The 27,437-nt window shown below is 38.1% G+C and overlaps 1 protein-coding gene across 21 annotated transcripts in view; it reads right to left on the bottom strand.

The window, feature by feature from the left end:
* Positions 1-27,437, bottom strand: part of si:dkey-21e5.1 (potassium channel subfamily T member 1) — a 136,494-nt gene that overhangs the window by 88,771 nt on the left and 20,286 nt on the right. For 2 of the 21 annotated variants that reach the window (XM_036144083.1, XM_036144082.1), the window contains exon 1: positions 7,271-7,951. The exons of the other annotated variants lie outside the window; for them this stretch is intronic. In XM_036144083.1, the coding sequence (XP_035999976.1) occupies positions 7,271-7,416 (146 nt within the window). In that variant the 5' untranslated portion in view covers positions 7,417-7,951. Of the gene's footprint in view, positions 1-7,270; positions 7,952-27,437 lie in introns of those variants that run through there. 21 annotated transcript variants of the gene reach the window in all.

Raw genomic sequence — 27,437 nt, forward strand, 5'->3', positions numbered from 1 at the left:
TGTTAAGGTACCACTATTATAAAAACAATTTGTATTGTTTTAAATAGAAATAACTAACAAATAGTTATGCGAAGAACTAAAGGTATCTTTTTAGATGGACTATGGTATGACGTCACACTCCATCTCTCTATGTTGTTCTCCAGTCTCTTGTTAACATAGCCGGGCCGAACGCGCTATGTTAACAAGAGCATAGCACTTGCCTGCCCGTAAAATGCCAGAGGAGCCACCGCACACAATGGCAGAGGACATGCCCAGCGGATCAAAAGGTTTCTTGCTAACAGCATTATAAAGTTATGAGATACTTAGGTCTTCACTAGACATGTTTCTCCGAAAGATGATACTGTTTTGCTCTGTATTTATCCTTTCCAAATATGCGCACACCTGAGGTGATGGGTGAAAGGGGAAGGGGAAATGGGTGCTGGGTTGCAGCTGGAGCAGAGGTAGAAAAGAGGCGTGGCTTATCACACATCTTGTTTTGGTCTACAGTGCCCAAGCCTTAGCCTCGTGAGACCATCCTGATCTCGCGAGCTTTCAAGGTTTCACTCGCAGATCAGTCTGGCTACTCTCCGTTAAAGAAAATTTGGAGCCGTTCACCAAACGACCGTCCAATCAGCGTTGGCTTTGAGGCGGGTTGAGGTGTGACGCAACGAGGAGATCGACAGTTCAGTCTAAACAACATGGCGACTTCAGCCGATGAAACTAGCGTTAGCGTGGCTATCGAGCAAGTTTTATCGGAATTACAGAGTATTTCTTTGCTGAGCTAACGAGCCTTTACCTGCAGCAGCAAGAGTAGCTTGGCTTGTGGTTTTGTTTTTGTCGTCGCTCTGTTACGAGTGACGACGAATCTGATTGGTTTATTTGGCCCGTCTATCACCAACATAGGCCAATCAGCTAACCAGTATTTTCGTCCCTTCCCAAAATTACTTCAACGGAAGGTTTCCAGATGGATATGCGGAGCAAATCTATCTGGCGGTGTCAGGTTACCCAAGCCTCTCCTGGTTGTGAAAATTAGTTTTTTGCTCCTTTAATGTGCAACTCATCCCAAAATCAGCTTTTTTTTTGCGCAGATGAACTGTATAAACTGCGCCTAAGAATGCTAATTTAATGTTACCGTGAAATCTTTTACATTTCCATGTGAACTCGTTTAGTTCTGCATTATCTGGCTTAAACCGTCTTAGTGCTGCCCTTTTAGGGTTAACCAGTGGCTATTGCAGTTGAACTTTTCTATTGGTCGAAATGGTACATTCTTTCGTCATCATAGCCCCGCTTTGGGGTATAATAGCATCTCAGTAAGACACACGCCCCCGTGGCAAGTCAGACTCAAGAGTTGGATTCACAAGCATTGAGATCATTGATCGATAGTGTTTAGCGTTTGTTACTGCTTTGAACGTTAGCCCATATTAGCAATGATGCGACTAACATCACTTTAGTATTCAGAAACTGGACCCATTCTGTCCTCCACTGCCTCGGCAGCATCAGCATCGCTGATTCAACGCCTTGAGCCACCGGCTCAAATTGATAAGGTTCTGGCCTGCTGGGCTCCACAAAACCTCCCTCAGCCCCCAATGATGAGGCGGGTGAATAATCCTCCACTTGAAAAAAGAAAATATATATCTGTGTCGAAACCACCAGTGTCTCCCTGGTCTCTCCTCATATTTCAACATGTCACATTTCCCACGTCCTGAAGCATAACCCCCACCGCTCATCCCCAGCCAAGAGAGCCTGAGAGACTACGGTCTCTCAGGCTCTTCTGGCTCCTCCCACTTTGGTGGGATTTTTTGTCTGGGGGCGGAGTTATGCTTTTAATCAGGATGAGTTACACTTTAAATCATATGACTAAATTTCAGCTGTTAATGGGTTTTAGTGTATGATAAAATACACTTTAGTTTTTTTTGACATTATTACAAGTAAAGTACAATCTTACATAATGCCTTATAAATAATTATTTCTTTTTTGCTTTGAATAATAGCAATTAGATAAAATTAGATCTTGTTGTTTTAAATATTTGTAAAAAAAAATACGATGAAATCTGTATACTTTTAGTCAGGGTTATATTTCCATGTGAATCTACCACCAACCCCTTAACAATAATTAATTATTCATCATTACTTTACTGACAGAAAGCATATGGTGCGTACATGTGAGACATTAGTAGTGCCCTTACATTGTCAAACATAATAATGTAAAAATAGCCTGAGAACATTTTTTATTTTATTTTCAAACGTCTGACCCAAAAGACTTTATTCTCCACGTTTATCGAACAATTTTGACAGATGGCATGTAATTTACTGCAAGGACTCCTAAATCCCCTCATTGTGTTTTGGCTGTTCAAATCAAATGAAACTAATTGTATGAAGGCTGATGGCTATAAATAAACATGAAGATTAATAATAGTCACACATTGCTAAGAAACTCAATAACACTGAACAGCATTTTATGAAGAGTGTAATCAATCATGCAAGCAGTGAATTTAAAAAAGAACATGAACAAGTAATTAGTTGAAAATTTGTTACATGAAAAGTTGTTAACCTGTGGAAAGATGATACAAGGGGGTCGGAATGATGATAAAACCGAAAATCAGCACTGAGAAAATACAAAACAAACACTCTAAAATATAGATTTAATTCAGCTGTACCATTTCTTTTACATCACTATGAGCTTGGAGTATTTCATTCTCCTTAGCCCTTATCTACATTTGTTTGTGGCTTATATGAAAACACATTCTCTTCCAGCTTTGCATACAAATGAAGATGTATTACCTAAGGCAGCCTGTATTTTACAATTTTAAAATAAGGTCTAGTTAATTTTTCACCCTTAAACAGGTCTATAAAACCTCCTCGATATGAAGTACTCTGACAACAAATACGTGCGGTGGGATAATAAGGAGTTGAGGAATCATGGGACTAAACAAAGATGAAAGTCAGGTAAAGCCTAAAAAATAACAAAAATAAGTTTGAGTGTCCTCAAAACTTTTTTCTGGAAGATTTACTCACTAAAACGGAGTTTTATAGTGAAGCAAGGTTTAAAAATGTTGATTAGAGCACAATTTTCTACACGTTCTCTGTATCAAACATTTCAACATTTAAAATCAAAGAAAGCTAAAAAATATTAGTGCCCAAGCAGCTTGTGCTTACATCACTAGTCATCAACTCAAATCTTAATGGAGATTGCAGAGATGGCCCTGATCATGCAAATTTCATCCCAATTAAAGTACTAAAGTGTCCATCTTCCTTAACATCATTTGCTTGAGGGAAAATATGTAAAATTCTTAAATTACAGCCGGACTGCATTTAGCATATACTAGTAGTGAGTCTACAGATATACTTATTAAGTTAGAATGTCTCTGAATTAAGTTTTGACAGCTAAATTGATGTTTTGCGGTTAAACAATCACTAGTAAAAGGAATGATTTTTTTTTGTTTATAGGTGAGTCTTTCAGCTGCTTCCATTGACTGTTTCACACAACCATTGTACAGCTCACAAATATAACGGATTTTGAATACACGGTTGCTACAAGAAAAGAAGTGCTGGTGAACACTAAGAGGGGTGGAAAAGTCCATTCACTGCATTAACGTGGACAATGTTGAATCACTTAGCGAATTTCTAAACTTGACTGTTAATGTCAATTCACAAACCACCTCTGAGGTAAGCAAAAGGTGGAATTTGAAAGCACAAAACTTGCACCCATGCAGTTTATGATGAGCAGAAAACAATTTTCTGATGTGGGGCAGGCAGCTAGGTTGTTGGGTGGATCAAACGAGTGAAATACAGTGAGACTGATTCAAGTATGAACGAGCTGTTAAATTATGAATTTAGTTTTTATTAATATATAAAGCAATGTTGTGCTCATTTTTTTAACTTTTGAATAAGATCAGCTGTATGTAATTTTGGGATATGATCTTTTGGCTGTGTGCTAGAGATAGTTTGAAATAGGATCTTGTGGCAGGGAATTGTTCTGTATTCTTTTCTTTTTTGTATGGAAGAACTAAAACATCATCAGTTGTTCTTTATTAGTGGTGGAGGGGGATGTTTGCCAGTTTGTTAGTTCTCAAAGCTGCTGCTCTCAGTTGGCATGTCTCATTGCCATTTCTTTATCCTCACTGAACAAATTACCAAAGAAATCGCTGCCCAACAAAGTCATATCTGAGCTGGAAACTTTGCCATCATTCCTTTGACTTGATTAGCCACTGAGATATGCAATCAGGCTTGAAGACGGTGTTCCATAACTTTGTTACTCTTTGGTATCTTTCTGCTATATAGGCTCAGCAATCTAGGTCTTGCTTTCTTTCTTTTCGTGGATATAGCAATTATGAGCGAGAAGTCGAAACAATATGAAACAGGAAAAGCTGGAAAAATGTATATGATATCAACTGTGATACCTGCCATTTGAAAAGAATGGTCAGTGCAATAGGTGTTGACGCTTTTCCACGTCTTCTTCAAACACTTTTAAAAGTATTCAGTTATTACTCCAAGAGGGTTTCCAATTTAATGCAAATGCTGATAAAACTTTTTATTGCTCATAATATGAGCCCGATGATGGATTTCTTTATGGACTCCACTTCCGGTAATTCTCCGGGCAGCTGAACATGAATCCCACACTGATCACATTTCACAAACTAAAAAGCTCTCAGATTCCAGACAAAATCCAACCAGGGAATGAATCTGTACTCACTGACATATTAAAAAAAAACCTTACGCAACTCCAGGAATACTGAAATCAAAAAATAGTGATAAAGAGAAAAAAATGCATTAATTCTTTCTACAATCTATATCCAAAGATTTTCTTGCCATCAACAACAATCGTGACCATAACAGTGGTTTGAATCTGGTTTCCTGGGCAACGAGCCAGATGATACATTAGATTTTACAGCCAGAGCCACTCAAAGGTATTGTGAATTAGATTAGAATACAAACAGATTTATGCATGGCCAAAATTATTCAGTTTCTAGACTGACTAAGAGTCAATCTGTTCTGCTTTCACTGCTCTGAGTGGCTGCTGGTGGATTCACTGGTTTTAAGAACACGGATTATGATCAGAAACAGATCATCACTTATCACTACAATTTCCGACATCACAGTAGCAAATCTCATTTCCCCAGTGCTACCCTTGAACATAATTTTCTGATTCATTACTGCTAATATCACTCATCCTCAAATAAAGTAATTTAATCTGTTATATATCTCACTGCTTTCCTTTTCAAGTTCATCATTGCAAGTGTTAGGCTATTCATATTTACACTCTTGATAGTATTTTAAAGCGTTATTGAGAAGATGTCCTTCATCCCCAATTTTCCCCTTTTATCTCTTAAGACCTGAGATCTGTAAATGAGTTTTACAACTGATCAAAAATTTATGTTTGAAGAGAAACTATTTTTTTCAGCCTTTATTCAGGGGTCTAAAAGCCTATGTTTGGACCAAAATGTTCAAGTCTTGAGAGATTAAAACATTATAGCTGAAATCTACTGCGGTATAATTGGACTCATCGGCCCTTTGGTAAGGATTTATAGTACGCTCTATTACTTCCCAGTGGATAACAGTACATTAACCTATTGATCAGACTTACATTCATCATTAGCAATGATTCAGAATCAAAGGCAGCCTTCAAGAAAAGCCAACTAACTGCAATTTGTGCAACCAATTACTTTATTTTGATTAATACCTGCATAAAATAATTACGGCTCCACAATTTAGAATGCTGTGTAAAATGTCAATTTATAATTATTTTTTTCTGAGACACTGAATTTGGGTTTTTTATTATGAGTACACCATAATCCTTAAAAATGACAAGAAATAAAGGCTTAAAATATTTATCAATCTAAATATATTAGTTTTACTTTCTGAAATGAGTGACAAAAACATACTGTACTCTTTCACAATATTCAAATTTGTTTGAATGGTACTTGTAGTTATACTACAGTAGTATTAATTTTTATCACTATAATGAGTAAACCTGCTCGAAAAGAAAAAAGAAGGAAGCAAGACATGAACAATTGCCAACTTGAGCTTCAAACCCTGATTAAAATTGTCCCTGCCTTCTCTTTAGAGCCAGTTCACCTGAATGCTCAGAACATTGAATAGTTGTGCCAATCCTAACAAGCTGTGACATCCGTCCAGCCCTGCCATCCACAATTGACGATCAAAACAAGTGACATTTGCCCCAGGGGGAGAACATGGCAATGGAATATAAGTTCATTTTCCAAGAGAGCTCTAGCTGAGTAAGAAACCATTATTTTTTTGTTTTGATTTTTTTCTGTAAACCTCAAATAATAGGGAAAATATGACTGACCAGTAAAGGATAGGTGAGTGTGAGCATTTGAAAACAAACTGTATAAATGACAATGTTGAAATGTGTTTAGGTGTCTAATGGTGCAAATAAATATGATTTAAAAGCAAAAATATGCACATGTAATTATGGTTGCACCAGCAGCATCTTTGGCTGTGAAGATTAGGCTTTCATGCAAGACTGGCAAAATCCTTGTTTTCAGCTAAAGCCACCTCAGATAACCTGAAGATAACAGAGACAAATTAAAGAATGAATCTCTGTAGCTTTTTCTGAAGAAGGATAAAAAAAAATGCCTTGGCTGTTACGCAGTCAGCCTACCCACATGTACACCATCTAATTTGTTTACCAAATTGAAGGAGAGTGCAAGCAGATTTTCTGGATTCGACACGTGAAAATGCAGCATGCCTGCGGAGTATGTCTAAACATTAACACCATGATCTCCTGTGGTTTGCACGATTACCTCATCTCTTACTGTGCTACATTAGAATGTGTCCAAAAAACAAGTTCAGCGGAGCAGCGTCAATGACATATCTTTGACACACAGACCACCTGAATTCATAAAAAATTGTGACGGGAAATGCAGCATCCACTGAATTATGTAAGCGCTACACTGCAGCCATTAAATCACAGTGATGCTGTGAGGGAAATGACTGACAAGTGTTTGGAAACATTTACGATCTTGACTTCAAAACTGGCGTAAAAGTTATTCAGCATTAATCACCAGGGTAAACTGGTTAATGATAAACGGAGCGTATGGATGACATGTTCTAAAATATTCCCCTGGGAAATGCAGGTTTACGCATGAAAGGCGTCCGCTGAGATGCTTTGTCGGCCGCAGCGCAACTTTCAGTCGTGTATAATCACGGAATAAGTTAAGGACTAGAGGCGCTATGCGCACGCAGCGCCGCGTTATCTCGTGGATGCTGCATGGGAACCAGCGAGCCGCATTCAGAAACATGCGCCTGCGGTTCGGATATGCGGCGGCTACCTTTGGCCGACATCGCTTCCAAAAGACCCCGCGCTCCGGAGGGGATTGGAGGTATTGACCCAGGTGGGCTCTGGTGGTGTCTGCACGTCGGTCTTTACGTCTGGGTCGATCTCCGAAGGCGACGGTGTCAGTTTGGCGCCTGCCATGCTCGTCCAGCGTCACCAGCAGCAGTGCGAGTCCTCCTCCTGGTGTCAGAACAGGCTCAGTTCAGGCGCCGACCCCGTCGAGAAAAACTGCATCCCGCTCTCAATGACGGCGCACGGAGATGGAGGGGGGACGTCTCACTGCCTGCCGCATCGCAGAGTCCTCCGATGCACTGAGAGGAAATTTAGCGAGAACCCTGCTTGTGGAGTCTTCCTCCATTCCTGGCGGGGACGAGAGCGCCCGGTGCGGCTCGCATTCGCACGTCGTCACGATCCAACGTCAAGCGCTCGACCAACCCGACGGGTTTTCCAACGAGTTATATAACCAATCTCAAAGTTAATGATCGCGTATTCCTTCTGATCTGCCCAAGGAATTCTGCCTTAACGTCTCGAGGCACAGAATCCCAATATCCAGTCGTTCTTCTTAAAACGGAAAAAATAATAGAACACAACGAAAGCAACGCAGCCTTCCTTATGAATACAACTCCACAGCCCGGTCAGGACTAACGAGAAACCGCACAATCAAATGAGCAGGTGGCCCTGGTAAACACTCCACGGCATGAATCTGCTGGTTTGCATAGAAACACAGATCACCAGGGTGTGCAAACACCACTGCTAACAATTAGGAAACCTGGAGTTTATTGTTCATACAAAAGCTAACCTTTCAATGTTTGACCACCTTTCTCCACCCCCCCCCCCCCCCCACATCCCCCAGTATACATGCAAATTATATAAATGTAATTACATTTCAATTAAACTTTCCCTTAGGACTCAATGTGTAAAAAATAAAATTGAATAATAAATAAAAATAAAATTATATATATATATATATTTACTAGTGTTGCACCGATACCTATACCAGTATCGGCCGGGGCGCCGATACCGCACTAAAATGGTGGTACCGTAATCGGCGAGTACCAACAAATAGATCACAGATACCATTTTGATGTTTGTATGTCACTTGAACGCAGCCTTCTCTCTCCCGACACTGACTAGTTCTACTAGATTCACTTTGTATTAGTCTTTTTTCCTGCTTTACTAAAGTAGCAGCTTGACAAAGCCATGATAGAAATTATTTTACATCCAAGTAGTATGCTGTTCTTCATATATACACACACACATAAATTTCAAAGTAATGGTATTGGTATGGTATCGGCCGATACAGCACAGCCAGGTATCGGGTATCAGTATCAGGGCCAAAAAATGGCATCGGTGCATATATATATATATATATATATATATATATATATATATATATATATATATATATATATATATATATATATATATATATATATATATAATGTACATTGCATAGATATTATGTATGGACATTATATAAATATTATGTCTTGTATTATTAAAGGTACATTTGTTATGACAAATACAATGATTAAAAATAGCTAATAAGAGCTTAATTTAAGAGCTGATATCCAGCCATTTTCATGGTGTTCTTGATAACAACTAACATCATTTAAGTCTTTGCATCAATAGCTATGGGATAGTACCGCCAAAACAATGCTTTTAGGCATTGCATGTCTGGAGTAAGGACTTGATTGCATAACTCTTGTTACTGATGACTGCAGCCAAGAAATTGGAGAAATTGTCTAATAATGTTTTCCATGACTAGTACATGTGTCTAAATATGTACCTGACCAGGTCTTAAATTTTAATGGTGCAAAGAAGATAAAAGTGGGTCTAATGATGTCTATGGGCACATGTGGGAGACAATTGGCCTAGAGTCAACCCAGTGTCATTGAAAAACGTGTAACAGGACGTTGGTCCAGAGGGGGAAATGTAGTATTGTCACAATTTGGCTCCTCCTACCTTTTATTTGAGACAGGGTTGCCTAGAGTACATACCTGAAGTTATTTTCCTCACTATGACTGAAATAAGGGCAACACGCCAAGTCAAAATTAAGTGCTCTGTTGTCTTGGAGGTCAATATTGCTCTGCTCTTATCAGGAGGAGGAAAAATACAAAAGATCCCCTGCTTGAGTTTATTTCCCCCCCCAAATTTATTGGTGTTTGAATAGTTGCATAAAAAAAAAGAAATATAAACATTTAAACCATGATTTGAGGGCAGGCAAACAATTTCCATGCTTGGTATAACACTGCCAATAATGAAACAACTCCAATGCTAACCAACAGCACTAACATTAATGATAATTAAAAAAAAGATCTTAGTTAATAATCTAAAACATTCCATCCAGTTATATCCTACAAGATCTTTTAAAACATATTTTTGCACGTCCCATTTTCTGATCATCATCTCTTGGCCATTTCCTAGATGATGTTTCTTTGTTGTTTGTTTCCAATAATGCTGGATCTGCACAGGCAGAACTTCCATAACTAATGCATTTAGGAAGCACATGGCACAAAGTCCATTCAGTGCAGATGATATTTTGAGTTTAGCCTTCAGGAAACACATTAACCCATCTGGTAATGTAGAGGACAGGAGATTGGCCTGTGATTATTTAATCCCCAGTTGGTTGTGGGAGTCCTGAAGTTGTACCAGCTGGTGCCAACATATGCGAGATCTTTCTAACTGTGAGCCAGTTAATAATGTTGAAAGATATTTGTATTTCATACTATTATCATTCTTGGACTGAAATTGCAATAAATTGGCATAGCTTTTCTCTTAAATATTTCTGGTTTCATAGCAGTAAAAGAAAAAAACCATAAAAAAACCATAAAAAAACATTATTTATTTATTTATCCATTCATATATATATATACATATACATATATATATATACATATACATATATATATATATACATATATATATATATATATATATATATATATATATATATATATATATATATATATATATATATATATACACACACACACACACACACACACACACACTGTGTTTCTGGTAAGGCCATTTATGTACATTCCGGAGGCAATAGTACTTCAGTTCTGCACCACTACTACTAAAAGTATTGTGGCTCTCTAGCACAATACATTAACACTTAAATAAGTAGATGGATAAATATTCATCGGAGATGAACCAAAATAAGATGGATATTGTTACATGGTTCATACATATTTATTCATGCAAGACCTTTGTTCTCTATGTTCATTATAACACATAAAATTATATAGTTTCAATTCATGGACCTGATTCCTACAATGGGCAGGAAATTCATATAGTACTTGGGAAACACAAACTAGAAGGAAGACAGGAAGTATTTGCTTTGCATTTACCTTGCAATATACTGAAACCACAAAAGACAACCCAAGTACCACCACTGACACTTAACCCACAGTTTTAAAAGGCTAAAATTAAAACAGCTGATCTTTTGCCTTTTGCTTTCATTTTACTTTGCTCTTTCAAGTGCCTTATTGTTTTTAATAGTTATATAACCGTGATTTGTTTAAAAGTCATTTGTACTGCACTAAATCTACTTAATGCACAAGTGGTACAATTTAGCAAATTCTGATTATAGTGGAACTCAAGTAGTTCAACATATGACCTAAAATACAGTTCTAAAAGCCTTAAAAAAAAAAAAAACTTTTATGCAGTCACATAATACTACACTGGAAAATATATAAAAAAATATTTTTAAGCAAAATCATTATTGGGACAGTTACTACAATCCTTAATAATACCTTCTTAAGAAATGCAACTGAAGGATTTTTGTAATTTAGAAATGTAATTTACATTTACATTTAACGGTAAAGTCTGTGAAATTTAACCAAGTCCCTATTTTAATACCTGCGCATGGGCAAGACCGTCTTACCTGCTCTTCTGCTCCTCAGGGATATTGCATGAAAACAATGTCCTAAATCCACTCTGGTCTTATTTCTTTCTACTAAGGCCTTCCTCTTCTTCTCTTTAGCTTGTACGCGGTTTGCTTCTTGCGACTCTCAGTCATGTTCAAAGTCTACGGTGGGAGCGGCAGTGAATAGCAGTGAATAGCTAACACCAAAGCTAACCACTAAGCTAATCGTTAAGATAACCGGATACATAAACACTAGAAGTACGCATGCACAGCCATCTAGCGGAAACAAGGAACAAGGAACGAGCACACACACTGGCTTTGAGTAAATGCGTCAGAATTATTGGCATGTGGGACAACCAATAGATAAGGTGATACTCCCGGTATCTGACAACTCTGACCGAACAGCAGGGATTGGTTAGTTTTTACAGGCCTGTAGCTCCCACAGATCGATTTTTTAACCTTCTTTTTCTGAATACACAATGCATTGACTACTTTCGGGTTAGAAGGACGATTTTATGCAGGCAATAAACTTGATTCTGGTTCTGATTCTGAGTATATATAAGTGTTACCTGTTACTATAGCTTTAAGCATCTGGGAACTTCCAGTTAGGAATCCTAGACTTTCCAATAAGAACCAAACATTTTGAAACGTCAGGTTTCTGTTCTGTTAAAAATTAGTAGTTGCTTAATGGATATATGATCAGACCTTTTTTTTTTTTACATCCCTTTCCCTTAGTTTACCCTTAGAGATGTTATCATAGCATTGTTGAACAAATGCTAAGAAAAGTAAAGATTAGTTGTAGGGTTGGAAAGATTTGCTACCGTCACAAAGTGAAAAAACAAATCACAGTCTGCATATGTTATACACCATGCTGTTGCTTAAGCCATATGAGGTTACTTTGTAGAAAAACAAAGTCTAGACTGGAAAAAAAAGCCTAATTATTCTAGTAAAAGCTATTCCGATAAATGAACATTTACATAATATTCTTATTTGTATTGTTGCAAAGTAATGCAGCTATGATCTTTCAGCACAATGTTTTGTGTAAAAATGTGCTTCCAAAATCAAGAGTAAACATGAATACATGGCATAGATGTGCATGATTCGATAAGAGAAGTAGTTGCCTTGCGATTGCCGTATTGCTGGTTTGATTTCTCATCCCTCTGTTTGCCACTTGCCAATGTGGTTTAGAGCGAGGCACTTCACTATAAGTTGACCACCTATAAATCTGTGTCTCTGTGCAGTTGGATGAATGATGTTCTAGTATAAGAGGGTTTTGGGTGGTCAGCACTATATAAGATAAGTTACACAGAGGCCCATTTAATTTATCCACACATCATAAGGCTGAACAAGGAATCACATGCCTTTGGTCTCCACACAAACTGTTCTGGTAACAAAGGTAAAAAAAAAAAAAAAGTCCCAACATCACTGTTAGAAAACTGCAGCAATGAGTGGCATTTTAGGGTCTCCAAAGAAACAATTAAACAATACACAAGCCAAGCAGTTGTTTCGGAGCGATGCCAGAAAAAGGCCTCTCTATCATGGCATAACAAACAGAAAAATGTTAAGTTTGCTTAACTCTGCTGGGTATTTGTCTGAAACAGTGTTGTTTGATCAGATGAAGCCAAGATTGAGCTTTTAGTCAACAAACACTCCAGGTGGAGCTGGTGTGACACAAAGGTTCAATATAAAGGAATATTACCTTATTCCCCACTATTGTGTATGACTGAGGATATGTCACATTTAATTCTTTTTTAATTTAAAATTATATTGTACCAATTCACTACAAAATATTGTCTTTATGCACTTTCAAGGCAACCCGATTGATTTGATTGAATTTCTTGTGTATTTGTCTTAGTAAAATTATACAGAGATTAAAATGCAACCATAAACATTGCAATTTGAGCCTACGTAAAATAATGCAGTCAAGTTCAGTCTATTATACCAATTTGTAAAACTGTTTGCTATCTTGGTAATCCAGCCTTTTAGAGCAAGTCAGTTTACAGCCGGGGGCGTTAAATGTGTGGCCCCTTGAGACAGATTTTCTGTGGTCTCCAACTGCAATTAAAGAATGATACAAATTTGGCCAGACAGCACAGGCAGTTGATGCAGGTGGAGAAACTTTATTTTTAATTAGAGCAAAAATAATTTATGACAAATTTTTACAGTGGAAAATTAGGTAGTTCAATCTGGAGAGAGTCATACATTAAAAAAGAGGCAATTAGAGAGATTTACATAAATAAGAAAAGTTCTTCATGCTCGGACCCTGGCAGAAGACATGAAAGCTGCGAATGTCGATGAGTGTGGATGTACATTTTAGGATTAGGATTAGTGAAGTCCCCCCGGGGTCTGGACACTGGTGTGGACGCCAGAGGAGGGAAGGAGTCCGGTGAAGCCTGAGAGTGCGAAGGAGGAAATTGGGTGGAGGTGGGACGAATCTCAGCTGAAGAGCAGGAGACGCCGTGGAAGGAGCGCCTTATAAGCAAAGTCTTGTGGGATGATAGGATAAGGACTTGACGCAGATTGGTTGATGCGCAGACGCATGACCAGGTGATCAGTGGAGCCGCAGGTGCGCCAGGGGTGAGACTTCCAGCTTGAACTTTCATCTAAACTTCATTTGTCTTTTAACAACCACATTTGTTGGATTGTCTTTAATTGTATCATACACTGGACCACATGCATTTTTCATTTATTAAACTTGGCTATATAGCGAGTGCCGTCAACGAATAATTCATCAAAATACTGGACTTACCGTTGAGAACAGTGTTTTTTTAATCACAAAAAAAATTAGCAAACTGGATGCCTTTCTTTTAATAAAACAAACCTTTCTAAGTTTTGGACCTGCAATGAGTTACACATCCCTTTCCTACAAAAAAAAAAAAAAAAAAAAAATTAGTTAAATTAAAATTTTGCATGCTTAGTTTCTTGTTGAGCAGGCATAAAAGCTTCATGAAACTTTTTATGATTTTAATTATTTTTTTAATATCCTTTTGGGTACCTGTGAGTGGACCATTTTGGCCCATATGGGAAAAAAAGGGTTTGAACACAACTGCTGTGCTATGCAACATCACCTCTTCCTAAACAAGCATGTGATGTGATTCTGTGTGCCTGTTTCCCCTATAAGGACCCTGGGAGCATTGTTTTCAAATACCAGAAGATTTGAAATTAAAATCTTGTGGACCATATTTGTCAAATGAAAATGGGTCGTCATTGTGTCACTCAGTCGGCAAGATAATGATCAAAGACCTCAAATCAATACATAAATGGTTAAACAAACACAAAACAAAACTTTTTCCATTACCACCTTAGTCCTAATACCTGAATCCTACAAAAAAAAAAAAAAAAAAAAAGAAAACAACTATGGGGTGAGTAGAGGAGTAGAAAGGGCAAAAAAGAAGACCCTGCTCCTCTCTAGACTGTGCAAAGAGGAATTATCAGGGATGGATCCCCAACCTGTACTAATTCAGGATTTTGCTGCCTTCAAGGGAAAACAGGGTGAGACAACAGATGTGCCAATGTGCCAATACTTTTGCTAATTGTGATTTAGCAAAAACAGTCACTTTGGATATTTCCATATTGAAAAATGTACTTAAATTAAAGAGTAGATTTAAAAAAAAAAAAAGCATCCAATGAGCAGTTTGATCATTAAAAGTATAATTTTCTTACAAGGATTTATAGTATTAAACTTTAAGAGCTAAGCTCACAACAGAAAGCAATTCAAACAGTAGACAATAAATAAAGAATGGACATCAATATAAAATGAGGAAGGTGTGGGATCAAGGCAAAATTAGAACAGAGTAGCTGATTAGAGCACAGGGACACTGTGTGGCCAAATTGAGAACTACAAATGATGTGTCGCTGATCTACCAGAACTACAAGAGGAAAAAAAATTAAACAGTCACGGTTTTCATGTGTTGCTCCGCTGATGACAGATGGCAGTATAGTGCTAGGTTTTCTTTCCTCTGAGATTAAACTGATGCACTGTACCCGAACAAGCTCCTCATATTTTTTCTTCCTCATCAGGCGCAGCAAAAATTTACACCCCAATTTACAAAATGAACGCTCTGATGAAACAGAGAATAAGCAGACAAAAGCCAATTGAATGCACATACCAGGGATGGTTAATGCCTGCATGAAAAATCAAACCGGCTTTCTCAGGCCCACGCTCGATTCCTACACATACATTATATCGTGCTCAACGTAAATCCAGACAGAGATCTTAAATGCAGGGATGTGACAGATATTGACAGAACGTGGTGGTGCATAATAGCGTATCGGTCATAGCTGAGGAACAAATAATCTCTGAAATGCTCGGCAGAGTAACTGAACTATACTCTGATAGTTAGTGGAAAAATAAAAAGAGAAGTTTGAGGCAGCTATGACGTCTCACAGCCGCCTGAGGTCTGACTCTATTAAGTGTACCATGGAGTATGAAATGCAGCAAATAACTGATTTAAATACATTATAGTAGTCGCCATTAACTGTAAAATATGAGCAGACATATAGTTACATATAACTAAAAGGGAAAAAAGAGGTCGCCTCGTTTTTGTCTCAAACTGGTGAGCCTTATATTTTCTCAATAAGAGCACTAATGGTTGCAGATGATTGAGTAGCTGGTGATCCCATCAGCCCTCAGCAACCACTGGACACGCCTAAGCTCCTGCTTCATACTGCAGAAGGGCAATGAGAGTTGTGGTAATGCTTCCTCTGTCAAAACATATTAGGGCGGTGAGCTGGTGCTGCTGTGGGCGAGCTGTCTGCCTGAGCACAGTGTTGCACACAGGAGGAAGAGCAAGTCTAGCCAATGACACTGGCAGGCTTACGCATACGCACACTTCCTAGCTCCACATGCAGTTGTTTTTCCTTTCCTCATTTTTGCCTGTGGCTAAATTTGGGCAAACAGGCTAAACTAGCCATTTGTTGGCTGTAACCTCGAGTTATCTTTAAGCATGAATGGCCGAGGAAATGTTCACTTTAGTTAGATGACAATGCTATAGCCAGTTGCTGCTTCATATTTTAAAAGAAAAATCTATTTTCTGTGTAAAACGTCTGTGAGTAGAGTAGATTCCTTTGTCAGATCTTTTTCATGCCCGGAATATATCAGACTGAGATTTTCTTTTGGCTGCTTGGCCCAAGAAATACTCGGTCTTGCCTCTACCTCGCATAAATTGCAGAACGATTTCCCCTGAAACCATTGAAACGCATTTTCTAAGCCCCATTAAAGACAAACAGGCTACATTCAACACATTCAAACACAATAAACTTCCCATAGCCAGATCCTTTGACAAAAATATGCACTATTGCAGTCATTTGCATAAAGAACTATAAACACAGCATACTGACAGCAACAACGTATCACCAAAATATCTTCTGTGTTATTAGACATTTGAAAATAAAACCAGTCACCTGGAGGTTAGTACAAGACCCACAGATGTGTAAAAACATAACTCATTCACACTTACAAACCCTCTCTCACTAACTGGAACCCAGCCTAAAGATTAACAACTCCTCATCACATCAACTTTACATCAAAGGGCCCTCGAGGTATGTAGAAGTATATTTGGCAGCCTTTAACCATTTAGATTTTTCTTTCTCTGTATGTTAACATTTGGCTTTAGACAGGAAAGAAATGACCGTTGAAGATTTTTCACTGATGAAATATTGTCACATCTTAGAAACCTTCACATTTCTTTCTGAACATTATATCCAGTAAAAATAAATGTTTCTAAAGAGTTTCCTTTTTCTCTTGCGTCGATCTTTTCACTATTCACACAAAAGCAGAAGGGTTAGTCTCCAAGAATATAAGTAAGATATCTTCTATTCATTTAGCACATCAAGAACCTTTATAAAAAATGTATTAGAAAGTCTTTCATATTTCATAAAAGTAATACAATCTCATCAAACACCCCTGGAATTTTAGGTGGCAACTTGCTGTCCCCGTCTTCCTGAGCTTTTCGGTGTTCCCAGTGTTTCTTTTTTCTGATTTGGGCCAGACTTTAGCAAAGCCTTACTGGGACAGTAGCACAGGGCCAAACGGATGCGCTGGATAATTTAATTATTGGTAGGTGTTTTATAGGTAGTAAACTACTCATTGTCTGGTGTAGATCTGATCATGTTGCAATCTTGGTCCAAGAAATAATACAAAGAGCAAAAATGAACTTATATTAAATATGCCGGTCCATTTGTTACTTCACGAAGTTGGAAGAACATCCAGACTCTTTCATCATGCACTTGTGGGCGTAAAGAGTCCTTGTAGGTACCACTTTGAGTTTTTATATTTTTTTACATCAGTATTTTGTTCTATTGTTTGTTTATGATATTCAAATATCCCCGACTGCTATGACAACCTAATTTCCCTTCAGGGATAAATAGTCATCAATTTGTCTATACAGTCAACAGACTCCATGCCTCATACCCATTTACATAGAGCATATTTTATAGATGTGCCTCTACGGTAAATTTTGTGTTGTTTTAAAGACTTTAATATTTGTATTCACTTATGTTAATTATTTGAAGTTTTATATCAAATGTTAATGGTTTTCTGTTTTCAAAACAATCTTACTCTTTATGAGCTTGTGACCCTTTCTGAATACATCTATTTGTCTTGTGATGTGATATATGTGCCTATTTAGCCATTTGAGTTACCCATGTGGTCAGAAAAAGTTAAACAAATAAAGTTGAATTTTACGGTTTTAAATTTAAATCACAGTTAAGCCGATTACCTGGTTGCCTAAAAAATAAATCACTGTAACAGCACCATCTAATGAGGAAGTTTGAAAATGGATCAGATTAACAAACCAAACACCTCCCTCTCTGAGATTTTAAGTCAGTGACTATTTGATATCGCTACACACTTGGCTGACATAGATACTTAAATTATGGGCTATCTTTTTTCTTGGATAAAGACATTTCTAGGAAATGCAACGTTTATGAGGAACGTCTTAGAAAGGACATATGTAGAAATTGTTTCAGCAAAGCTCTTCTTATATTCCTGAAGAAATCAAAGTAAACCTAACTATGAATACTTAATTCATAATGATTGAAAGAAGCTTGTAAAAACTGTCTCTCTACCCACCTTCCTCCAGCACTCTATATCTGGTCTCGCTTAGACAGGAGGAGCAACAGGGGACATACTGAGCTGAAACAAATCAATAATGCTCAATATTGAGATGCAGCTGTAATCTGATCTATTTACTCAGTATGTTGCAGGCCAAAACATCCAGAAGCTTACAAAAAAACATGCCCAACATTTAGCTTAGATATTGTTGTGATTATACCAGCGTTTAATGAGCAGTTGACAGAGTGGCCATAAATAGCACTCAAGTAAGAGTAGCGTTACTTTATTTATTTTAGCTCAAGTAGAAATAAAAAGTAGTCAGCCAAAGAATTACCCAAGTTATAATAACTTGCTGACAGAAGTGAGGCTACCATACTGGGCCCTTTGACCACCACCAGCAGGCAAAGTGGGTGAGGTGTCTCGTCCAGGGAGACAATGACTGAGGTGTTTGGAGTAGGGGCTCAAACCGGCTACAAGCTTCCTAGCTCCTGCACTACTGTCACGCCTAAATTTTAGGGAAACTCTAAACAAATAGGTTTCAACATTGTTTTAAACTAACTCAGGCTTTCAGCACTTTTACAGTCCTCTGGGGGGGGGGGGGGGGTTGTTCCAGATAAGTGGAGCATAAAAACTAAATGCTGCTTCTTCATGTTTGGTTCTGGTTCTAGGTATGCAGAGCAGGCTGGAGCCAGACGACCTTAGTGGTCTGGAGGGCGTATACACTGATAACAAGTCTGTGATGTATTTAGGTGCTAAGCCATTTAAGGATTTATAGACTAACAGAAGGATTTTAAAGTCTATTCTCTGAGATACAGGGAGCCATGGAAGGACTTTAGAACTGGGTTATGTGCTCTACTTTCTTAGTCTTAGTGAGGACGCGGGCAGAAGCGTTCTGGATCAGCTGCCGCTGTCTGATTGACTTTTTCGGCAGACCTGTGAAAACACCGTTACAGTAATCAATTCTACTAAAGATAAACACATGGATTAGTTTTTCAAGATCCTGCTGAGACATCAGTACTTTAATCCTGGAAAAGTTATTTAGGTGAAAGAAAGCAGACTTTGTAACTGTCTTTAGATACCTCTGAAAGTTCAGGTCTGAGTCCATCACTACACCCAGATTTTAGGCCTGATCAGTTGTTACTAGCTGAAGCAGCTGAAGCTGTGTGCTAACTCTTAATTGCCCCCCTGCTGGGCCAAAAAATGCTACTTCAGTTTTGTATTTATTCAATTGAAGAACATTTTGGCACACCCATGCATTAATTTATTCTAAGCATTTACTCAGTGTTTGAATGGGTTCATAGTCACCTGGTGACATGGTGATGTAGAGCTGTGTGTCATTTGCATAGTTATGGTAACTTCTGTTGTTGATTTTTATTATCTGAGCTAGAGGGAGCATGTAGATATTGAATAGGAGGTGGAACAATGCAAAGTGGTTGCAGTGACAATATCTACTGTTTACTGAGCCTGCTGAGGTATTTGTAGGCCAAATAAACATGCAGTAGATAGAAAATATCACAACAAAGAAGCTTCTGAACAAACAAGCGGTCACACATTAAAATAATGGAGGGGCCAAAGGGGTCGGGTGCGCTGCAAAATGGGTGGCAGTCGAGGGAGGGGACCTTGGCGTTCTGATGCTCGGCTGCAGAAGCTGGCTCTTGAGACGTGGAAATAAATGTAACTTTTATATAGAATTAACCCACTAGGCTTATTGTTGCTAGCATGTACTAAGGGCGCAAAAACAAAACAAGGAATAAGCTCTGGGTGTTTTGCAATTTGCCTTCTATGGAGTGTATCTGAAGGGGGCACATTTAGATACCGTGAATGTATAGTGCATCATTTCTAGCAAGCATGAACTTAATTAAAATGTTATCAAGACAGCTTGCATGAGTCCAACCAACGTTAATAACGTTGTGCTTAAAAAGGGCGCATATTTGTAAATCAGTAAAGTCAAGAATTGCATTAAAAAGATTGTGGAAAAAAATGCTACAGATATTAAATTGCAACTGTGTTTTTGTGTGAAAGGTGAAAAACATATCCGATGACTGACAGGCAGCTGAGCTATAAGTATAAAAGGCGGCCGCTGGGCTTTTTTCCAAAGTAATACTGCAAATCCGCAATCAGCAAAGCAGAATGCGACAGTGATTATGACACATTTTCGTAATTGCTTTGGCCATAAAAAAGAAAAGAAAAAACAGGCAAGTGAGCATAGACTGTTTGAAAATTACTTAAAAACAGCAAAAAGAAGACAATGAGGAGTTTTTGCTAATTTTAGTTTGTAAGCAAGAAAATTATTCCAATTTGTGGAATTGTTTATAACACCTTTTTGTAAATTGGCTTTATAAAACTATCCCTTTTATAACTTCGTGACTTTCTTAGAGCTAGTATCCAGTAGTGTATGTTTCACAAAAAAAACCCAATACCCTATTAAGTTATCATTACGTCCATTTAAATTCAGACAAAACCACTCAGCTGATGTTAATTATGTTGGCAAGACAAAGCACAGGAGTTAAATGTTAAGTGCATCAGAGATTTCCAGCCAAAGTGATGTAATAGCCCAGAAGAGAAGCTAATTTTATAGGGTACATAAATTTAGATTTTTCTTTTTTTCCTCAGAGCCTCTCCCCGATGATTCTCCTTTTGTGTTCTACCTTTAATTATCCTTCCCATGTGTGTTATTCCTCTGGGACAGTGCCCTGAGCCACTGTAATGTTCAGATGATTTCGTGCGTAGACCACTGAAAGCCCTTTGGGAGACATAAATCAGAGCAGAAATTGAGATTTTCATAAACTTGTCAGTAACAAAATGCCTTAGATCATTGTCGAACCGATCACTAATGTTCGCAGCAACAGACTGAATAAATCCTTACGTAATTCCAAGCATAATCTAAAAAAAACAAACATAATATGGACATGTTTGTGACTTCTGCTCCATTGCAGTCACAACAACAACCCTTGCACTAACAACATGTTTAAGACACAGCCATTAGGCTGCTGATGAGAACAAGTCTCGAGGACTTTAAGTGTCGCCCACCCACTCTGTGCTGATGATGATGACTAATACCACCTATGGTCTGAACTGCAAGCTCTAGTATCTCAGCAGAAACAAGAAAGTAACCAGGAAATATACAAAATCTTTCAAATAACATTCAGAAATTGCATTTCAATATAAGTAGCTCATATAAGCTAATAAAGAATTAGTAATGTGGTAGAAAGCAAAAATAATCAACTAGGAACGTCCAGTGTTTGATCAAGATGGATTACAAGTGAGCATAGCCCGCAAGAAATCAGTTTCTCAAATCTCACAAAACATGATGTTGTTTATTTCTTATTTCTGTATCCAGTATATCTGTTTCCCTGCCTGCCTTCTTGCTATTATTTGTAATTGGCATAACCAAAGCCTTCTGATGGATGTTTTGGGTTTAAACTGGTCCTCATCTCTTACCAGCCTCACAAGCACAGAGATTGAAATCATGCAGGCATCGAATCCCTGGAGTACCCTGTGCTACAGAATTGGTGCAAACAAAACAGCTGCTGCCATCAGTGCATGACAATTGTCTAAGTACATTTTATTTGTATTTACGACTCTGGATAACAGCATCTGACTGAGCCGACCAGCCCTCTCTTTAATCTAACATGTCATTTTTGATTTATGGCGTCATTAGAACTGGGTGGCTTCAAAAACATCTAATTTAGATCACATATATTTTGCTTCCTCTTGCTTCCAAGACACCTTGAGACAGATCAATGTTTGAGAGCAGCCATTGCTTGTCGTCAGCTACTGCATTAGAGTTTTGTCTTCCTTTCAAGTGCCAGTTTTTGACACTCAAGATGCTATTAGGAGTTGATTAAGTGACCAATTAAAAGTGCTCACTCTGTTTACATCACTTCAACCAGCACCCTGCCTTGATGAGAAAACCTTATAATAGATACGCAGGGGATAGATGCTTTGTATAAATGTATGCAAATACATGTGCATCTAAAAATAACAGGTCTATGAAATGTTCAAGTATCAAAGTAATTCAATTAAAAAAGTGAAACTAATAAAGAGATCCATTACGCAAATCTTTCAAGCATTTATTTCTGCCAACCCAGGTCATTATAGCTTATAGGTAATGAATGAATCCTGAAATTCAGTTTCTCAGAAAATGCCATAAAATAAAATGTTTCATGCAAAAATGTTATGGCCATATTATGAGCTAAAAAATCCGCGGGGGAAGACTGTGAGCTTCAAAGTTATCCAGCATGCAGTCAGTGATGCCCCCTAGAAGTAAAGTATGTCACCAAGGATCATTGCAAAATAAGATGGCTGTCTAGAGTGCTGTATCCCAGTACATTAATGGAAAATTGAGTGGAAGCAAAAAGGGTAGCTTTCTTAACACCTTAGCTTTGCCACAGGCTGATTGTCTTTATATGACACTGCATTGATGTAGTAATCCATGTAGACAATCATTAAATGCCTATACTGTACGGTGCACAGACATATTTTACAGCAGAGCAATACTTCTGTTTTAAAATCTCTTTTAAGATTCTGTTTTGTAATATTCTACATCTCTGAGAAACATAGTGTTTGGTTTTCATTAGCTGTAAGCCACAGTCATCAAAATTAACAGAAGTAAATGCACAAATCATTCCATGTGTAATGAAGCTATATAATGAGATTTTGAGAAGACTACAGAAATAATCAGAACCCGTTTTAATCCCCAAGTTGCTTCATGCAACAAGAAATTTGACTTCAGTTCCACTTTGCTCCCAATAATGACATTTTAGGTGAAATATACAAACGGTAAATAGAACAGTTTTTCCTGTAAATGTGAATGTCTTCGTCTTTTCCACAACAGAATAAGACATGGTTGGATTGGAGCAAAGAAGCATGTCATCAATCTGGGTACTCTGCCTGGGGGAAGAAACTGTCTCTGTGATGGCTGTTTTTTTGTTTTTTGGAAAAGCACTCTATAATGCCAACCTGAAGGTAAAAGTCACCTTTGCTACAAGTCACAGTTAGCTCGCTTCTTTCTGACCTTACACATGTACAAGTCCTGGATGGATTGAAGGAGTGAAGTCAGCCCAGATCATACTCTCTAAAGATCTACTGTATTTTTTGGACCATAAGGAGCACCAGATTATAAGGCGCACAGTGAATTAACGTGTCTATGTGCATCTTTGCCCACATATAAGGCACATTAAATATTCTTCCCAGGGCTGTGATATCACTCCGTGCCTTCACGTACATCCGTCTCTGTCGGGAGGACAGAGTAGTTGGACTACACTGTCCTGTTTCTAACATAAGGCCAAAATAAGATTAAATTTTACATTTTATATTGAATTAACTTACTAGGTTTATTGTTGCTGGGGGGTGGGCTTCTGAAAGCTGTGGTGTTTCTCAAAACATCCCAAACTCTAATCGGTTCATCAGTTGAAAAGTTGCTTTTTAGCTTCTTGCTGCAGCTTCTCTTAACTGACTTGTTCCCCTTGGCGAGACGCTGGTGAAAATTCTCAGTCATCCAGGACATGGTAAATCAACTACAACAAGTCAAGCACAGTTGTTGTTTTTTTAAACCTTTTGTGGATCTCTTTGTAAAGCTTGTTCCTCGCTTTCTTATGCAAAGCCCAGTCCGCACTGTTGCTAGCCTCTTCTTCCATTCCTCCACATGGTTTCCTTAGATGTGAAGTGAGCCATGGTTTATTGTTATGATGTCTGAAAGGTCTTGGTCTGCACACACGTCATCACAAAACTGATGTCCAGTATAATGTCACAGAGTGAGTAAAGTCATTCAGGTCAGTGGATGCAGTTTAAAACACCCGCTAATCTGTGATTCAAAAATGGGTGTGTAACATCTGCTTTGACACATCAGTCGACTTCCCAGCAGTCCTAACTACAGGCTCAGAGGTTTTAAGTCATTGCCTGTAAGGTGGGCTGAGATAAAGCAGAGAGCGATCAAAGAGTCCCAAAGCAGCCTTGGTAATGGCTCGGTATGCCTCTTTTAACTCTGTAAAAGTGATCTAGTGTGTTATAATCCCCGGTGAGGCACTTGATACGGTATCTGATTTTGGAAGTTCATTGGAGAGGTTTGTGCTGTCAAAATCCCCAGGAACAATGATCAGAGAGTCTGGGTGCTTTTTTTTTAAGGATGTAAACACCAGCTAGAACAAAGGAGGGCAACCCTCTCGGTGAGGTAGACGATATTTAATTTTTTTTTAGATGCACCTGAATGTGGAGTCTTATTTCTGTTTCCGATTGCTTCCTTTGTGAGTAGCAACCTCACATAAACAAGCTCAGACATTGAGCCACACGCCAGTCACACAACCATAGGCATGCACACTACTGTGCCCACAGTTTGAATCCATACACCTGTACAGACAATACTCCCATCTCACGCCCACCCGTGCTCTGATACACCAATTGCTTCTCAGACACATCGCTTCAGCTTGATTGTTCCTCTTCAGCCCCCACACTGTCAAGTCGCCATCGCAGCCCTCTGACATCCAACGCTTATATTAATGATTAATCCAGGACGGAGATATCACAGACACACACACACAGACACACACACAGATCCTAGCAGCACAACAGGGCATGGTACTGTAAAAGTGTAAAGCATCAACAAACTTTGCCAAAACACACACCAGAAATCTCATTCACAGTCAGAGGGTGCTGATTCACACATGGTTTACTTACAGTAGTGCAAAGTGAAATTCTACTGTTTTATGCATAGCTTCGAGGTGGGAGCCAGTGGAGCTGGATTAGTAGCGGTGCGACATGAGAAAACTTCTGTGATTTGGTCAGACATCTGGCCGCGGCGTTCTGTACAACTTGCAGATGGTTAAATGGATCAATGTTTTGTCTAGATATGAGTTACAGTAATCCAGTCTTGACAGAAAAATAATGCATGAATAACAGTTGAGAGTTCTATTCATGAGGTGATACTTAGTCATATTTTTATAAGTGAGAAAAGCATTAATGAACCAGCTATTTAATGTAACCAGATAAGGTAAAACCAGAGTCAAAATCTAACCCAAAGTTTCTGATGCAAGAGTTAGCATAAGAGGCTAAAGGACCAAGTATTTATTTTATCGGAGTTGTATGATTTCCTGGAGCACAGTTTTCTGGAGTTCAGTTTTATGTTAAAAAATATTTTTTTTTAGCCATCCAACTTTTTACACAGTCTAAGCACTTATATAAGACATGCAGTTTTGATACCTCATAAGGCCTGAAAGTGATGTATAATTTAATATGATCTGCGTGGCAGTGATATGAATCATCTTAAAAGAGCCCAAATAGTGCAGTCAAGCAACATCTGGCGGTCAACTGTTAGGCCCAATAAGGAGGACAGAACAATTTCCCGTCACTTTTTTTTTTTTTTTTTTTTACCAAAACATCATTAGATGCTCAGCATTCTTGATACATTTCAGTCGAGGTTCTGTAAAAGTCATTCAACAGAGACGGCTCCTCTCTGAGTTCATCTTAAGCAGCAGTTAGCTGCATCACCACAATCTTCTGAATAATCTTGGTAAGACATAGCAATTTAGAGATTGCTCTAAAGTTGCCCAAGAGAGAAGGGTCTATTTTTTTTTACAAGAGGGAGAAAGACAGCATTCTTGAAAAAAGGACTTGACCAGACGCAAATGAGGTAATGACTAGAGTATGCATACAGACTGAATAACATCTTTAGACAGGGATGTGGGCAGACACCTGCCTGAGGAATATTATTTCAATATGAGTGACTTTTCCAATATAGAAAGAAAGACACTTTACAGTCTATGTGAGTCTATGTTCAATGAGACAGAAACAACAGGTAGAGAGTTGTTTGTTCAACTCAAGCTTGAGTTATAATAGTACCTCAATCAAAGCCTGGGGTCTCTTGGTAGTCTCCGCAATGTCTCAAAGAATCATCATTACAATACCAAGTTCATAATAAATCTCAAATAAACTGAGTTATTTAACAGCCTAATAAAGACAGCAATAAATGAGTTGCATCCCTTAGTCCAGCATTTTGATTTATGAAAGTAGAGATGAATGGAAATGATAGGAACTTACTTTAGACTAGACACCAGTGAGAAGTGATTGAGCCTTTCTTTAGGACTTACCCATATAAAAAGGAGGATGATCTTTAAAACGGATAAACCAACCATTTACTCCTCAACCTCAGTTATTTGCAATCAGTTCTATAAAATTACCAATTTTTCTTAAGACTCCCAATGATAAAATATTTTGCAGTTCAATTCAAGTTGTATTGCATTTGAGGTGTTCTTATCCTTTTTTAATACAGCTGATATTAGTAACTTCTTTGCTGTGGCACAGGTGGTTCAAGCCATCTGTGCACTAATCGCAGAGTTGGGGATTCAATCTCCAGCTCTCCAACATGCGGAAATGTCATTTAACAAGAAACAGTTTCTCCTGAGGGCAGCACAGGAGATTGCGTTTCTTCTCTTCTCCACAGTTATGAGAGTGTGTGTGAATGAAATTACCGAGAAATGCTATTAGAAGCTTTGGTTCACGCTCAGGTAGAAGAATGATCCACAAAGTTACTATGACTTTAAGAGCTATGGACTTTGAGTTTAAGTTTAAAGTTAATGTTCCTTCTGCTTTTTCATGTATATTACACATTTTATTTCCTCATATACAGTGCCAAGCAGCCCCAATTTCTTTTCCCAATTTGTCATGTCACAACCACAAAAGTCAAGACATTTTATTAGGGATTTTCATGTTATATGCCACAAAGTAGTGCATAACTTGAACATGGAAGGCAGTTCAAAGGAGCTATAAGTAAGATATTTACTGCAAACTTAATCTAAATCTCATTTGTCACCCTGGATGGAAGTAACATTCCTTATAAACAAGCAGTCCTCTCCATCAACAATGTCTTAGTCAAGTTTTTCTCCTTTCAAACCTAGAGGTACGGTACAGAACTACTTTGGTTCAGTGTTTAGCCGTGTTTACTTCCTGGTTCCTGAGCCAATCATATGAGAGTTCCCAGGGTTCTCAAAACAGAGCGCAGCAATTGGTATTTTATTTTGGAAAAAGAGCAGCAGCCTGCGGACATGGAAGCCAGTAATAGAAGCGGATCATAAATAGAACAAAATACAACATCATGTACCTATCCTGTGGAAGTAAAAATTCACAACAGCAACACACCGTTTAAAAAACAGCATACTAGATTGTTGTGATTGGCAAGCTGTTGTACTGATTTGAGCCACAAGGGGTTAGTATTACTTACAGGTCCTTTAATACACTTTG

The sequence above is a fragment of the Fundulus heteroclitus genome, chromosome 12 (genome assembly GCF_011125445.2).
Source record: "Fundulus heteroclitus isolate FHET01 chromosome 12, MU-UCD_Fhet_4.1, whole genome shotgun sequence".
Classification (NCBI taxonomy): Eukaryota; Metazoa; Chordata; class Actinopteri; order Cyprinodontiformes; family Fundulidae; genus Fundulus; species Fundulus heteroclitus.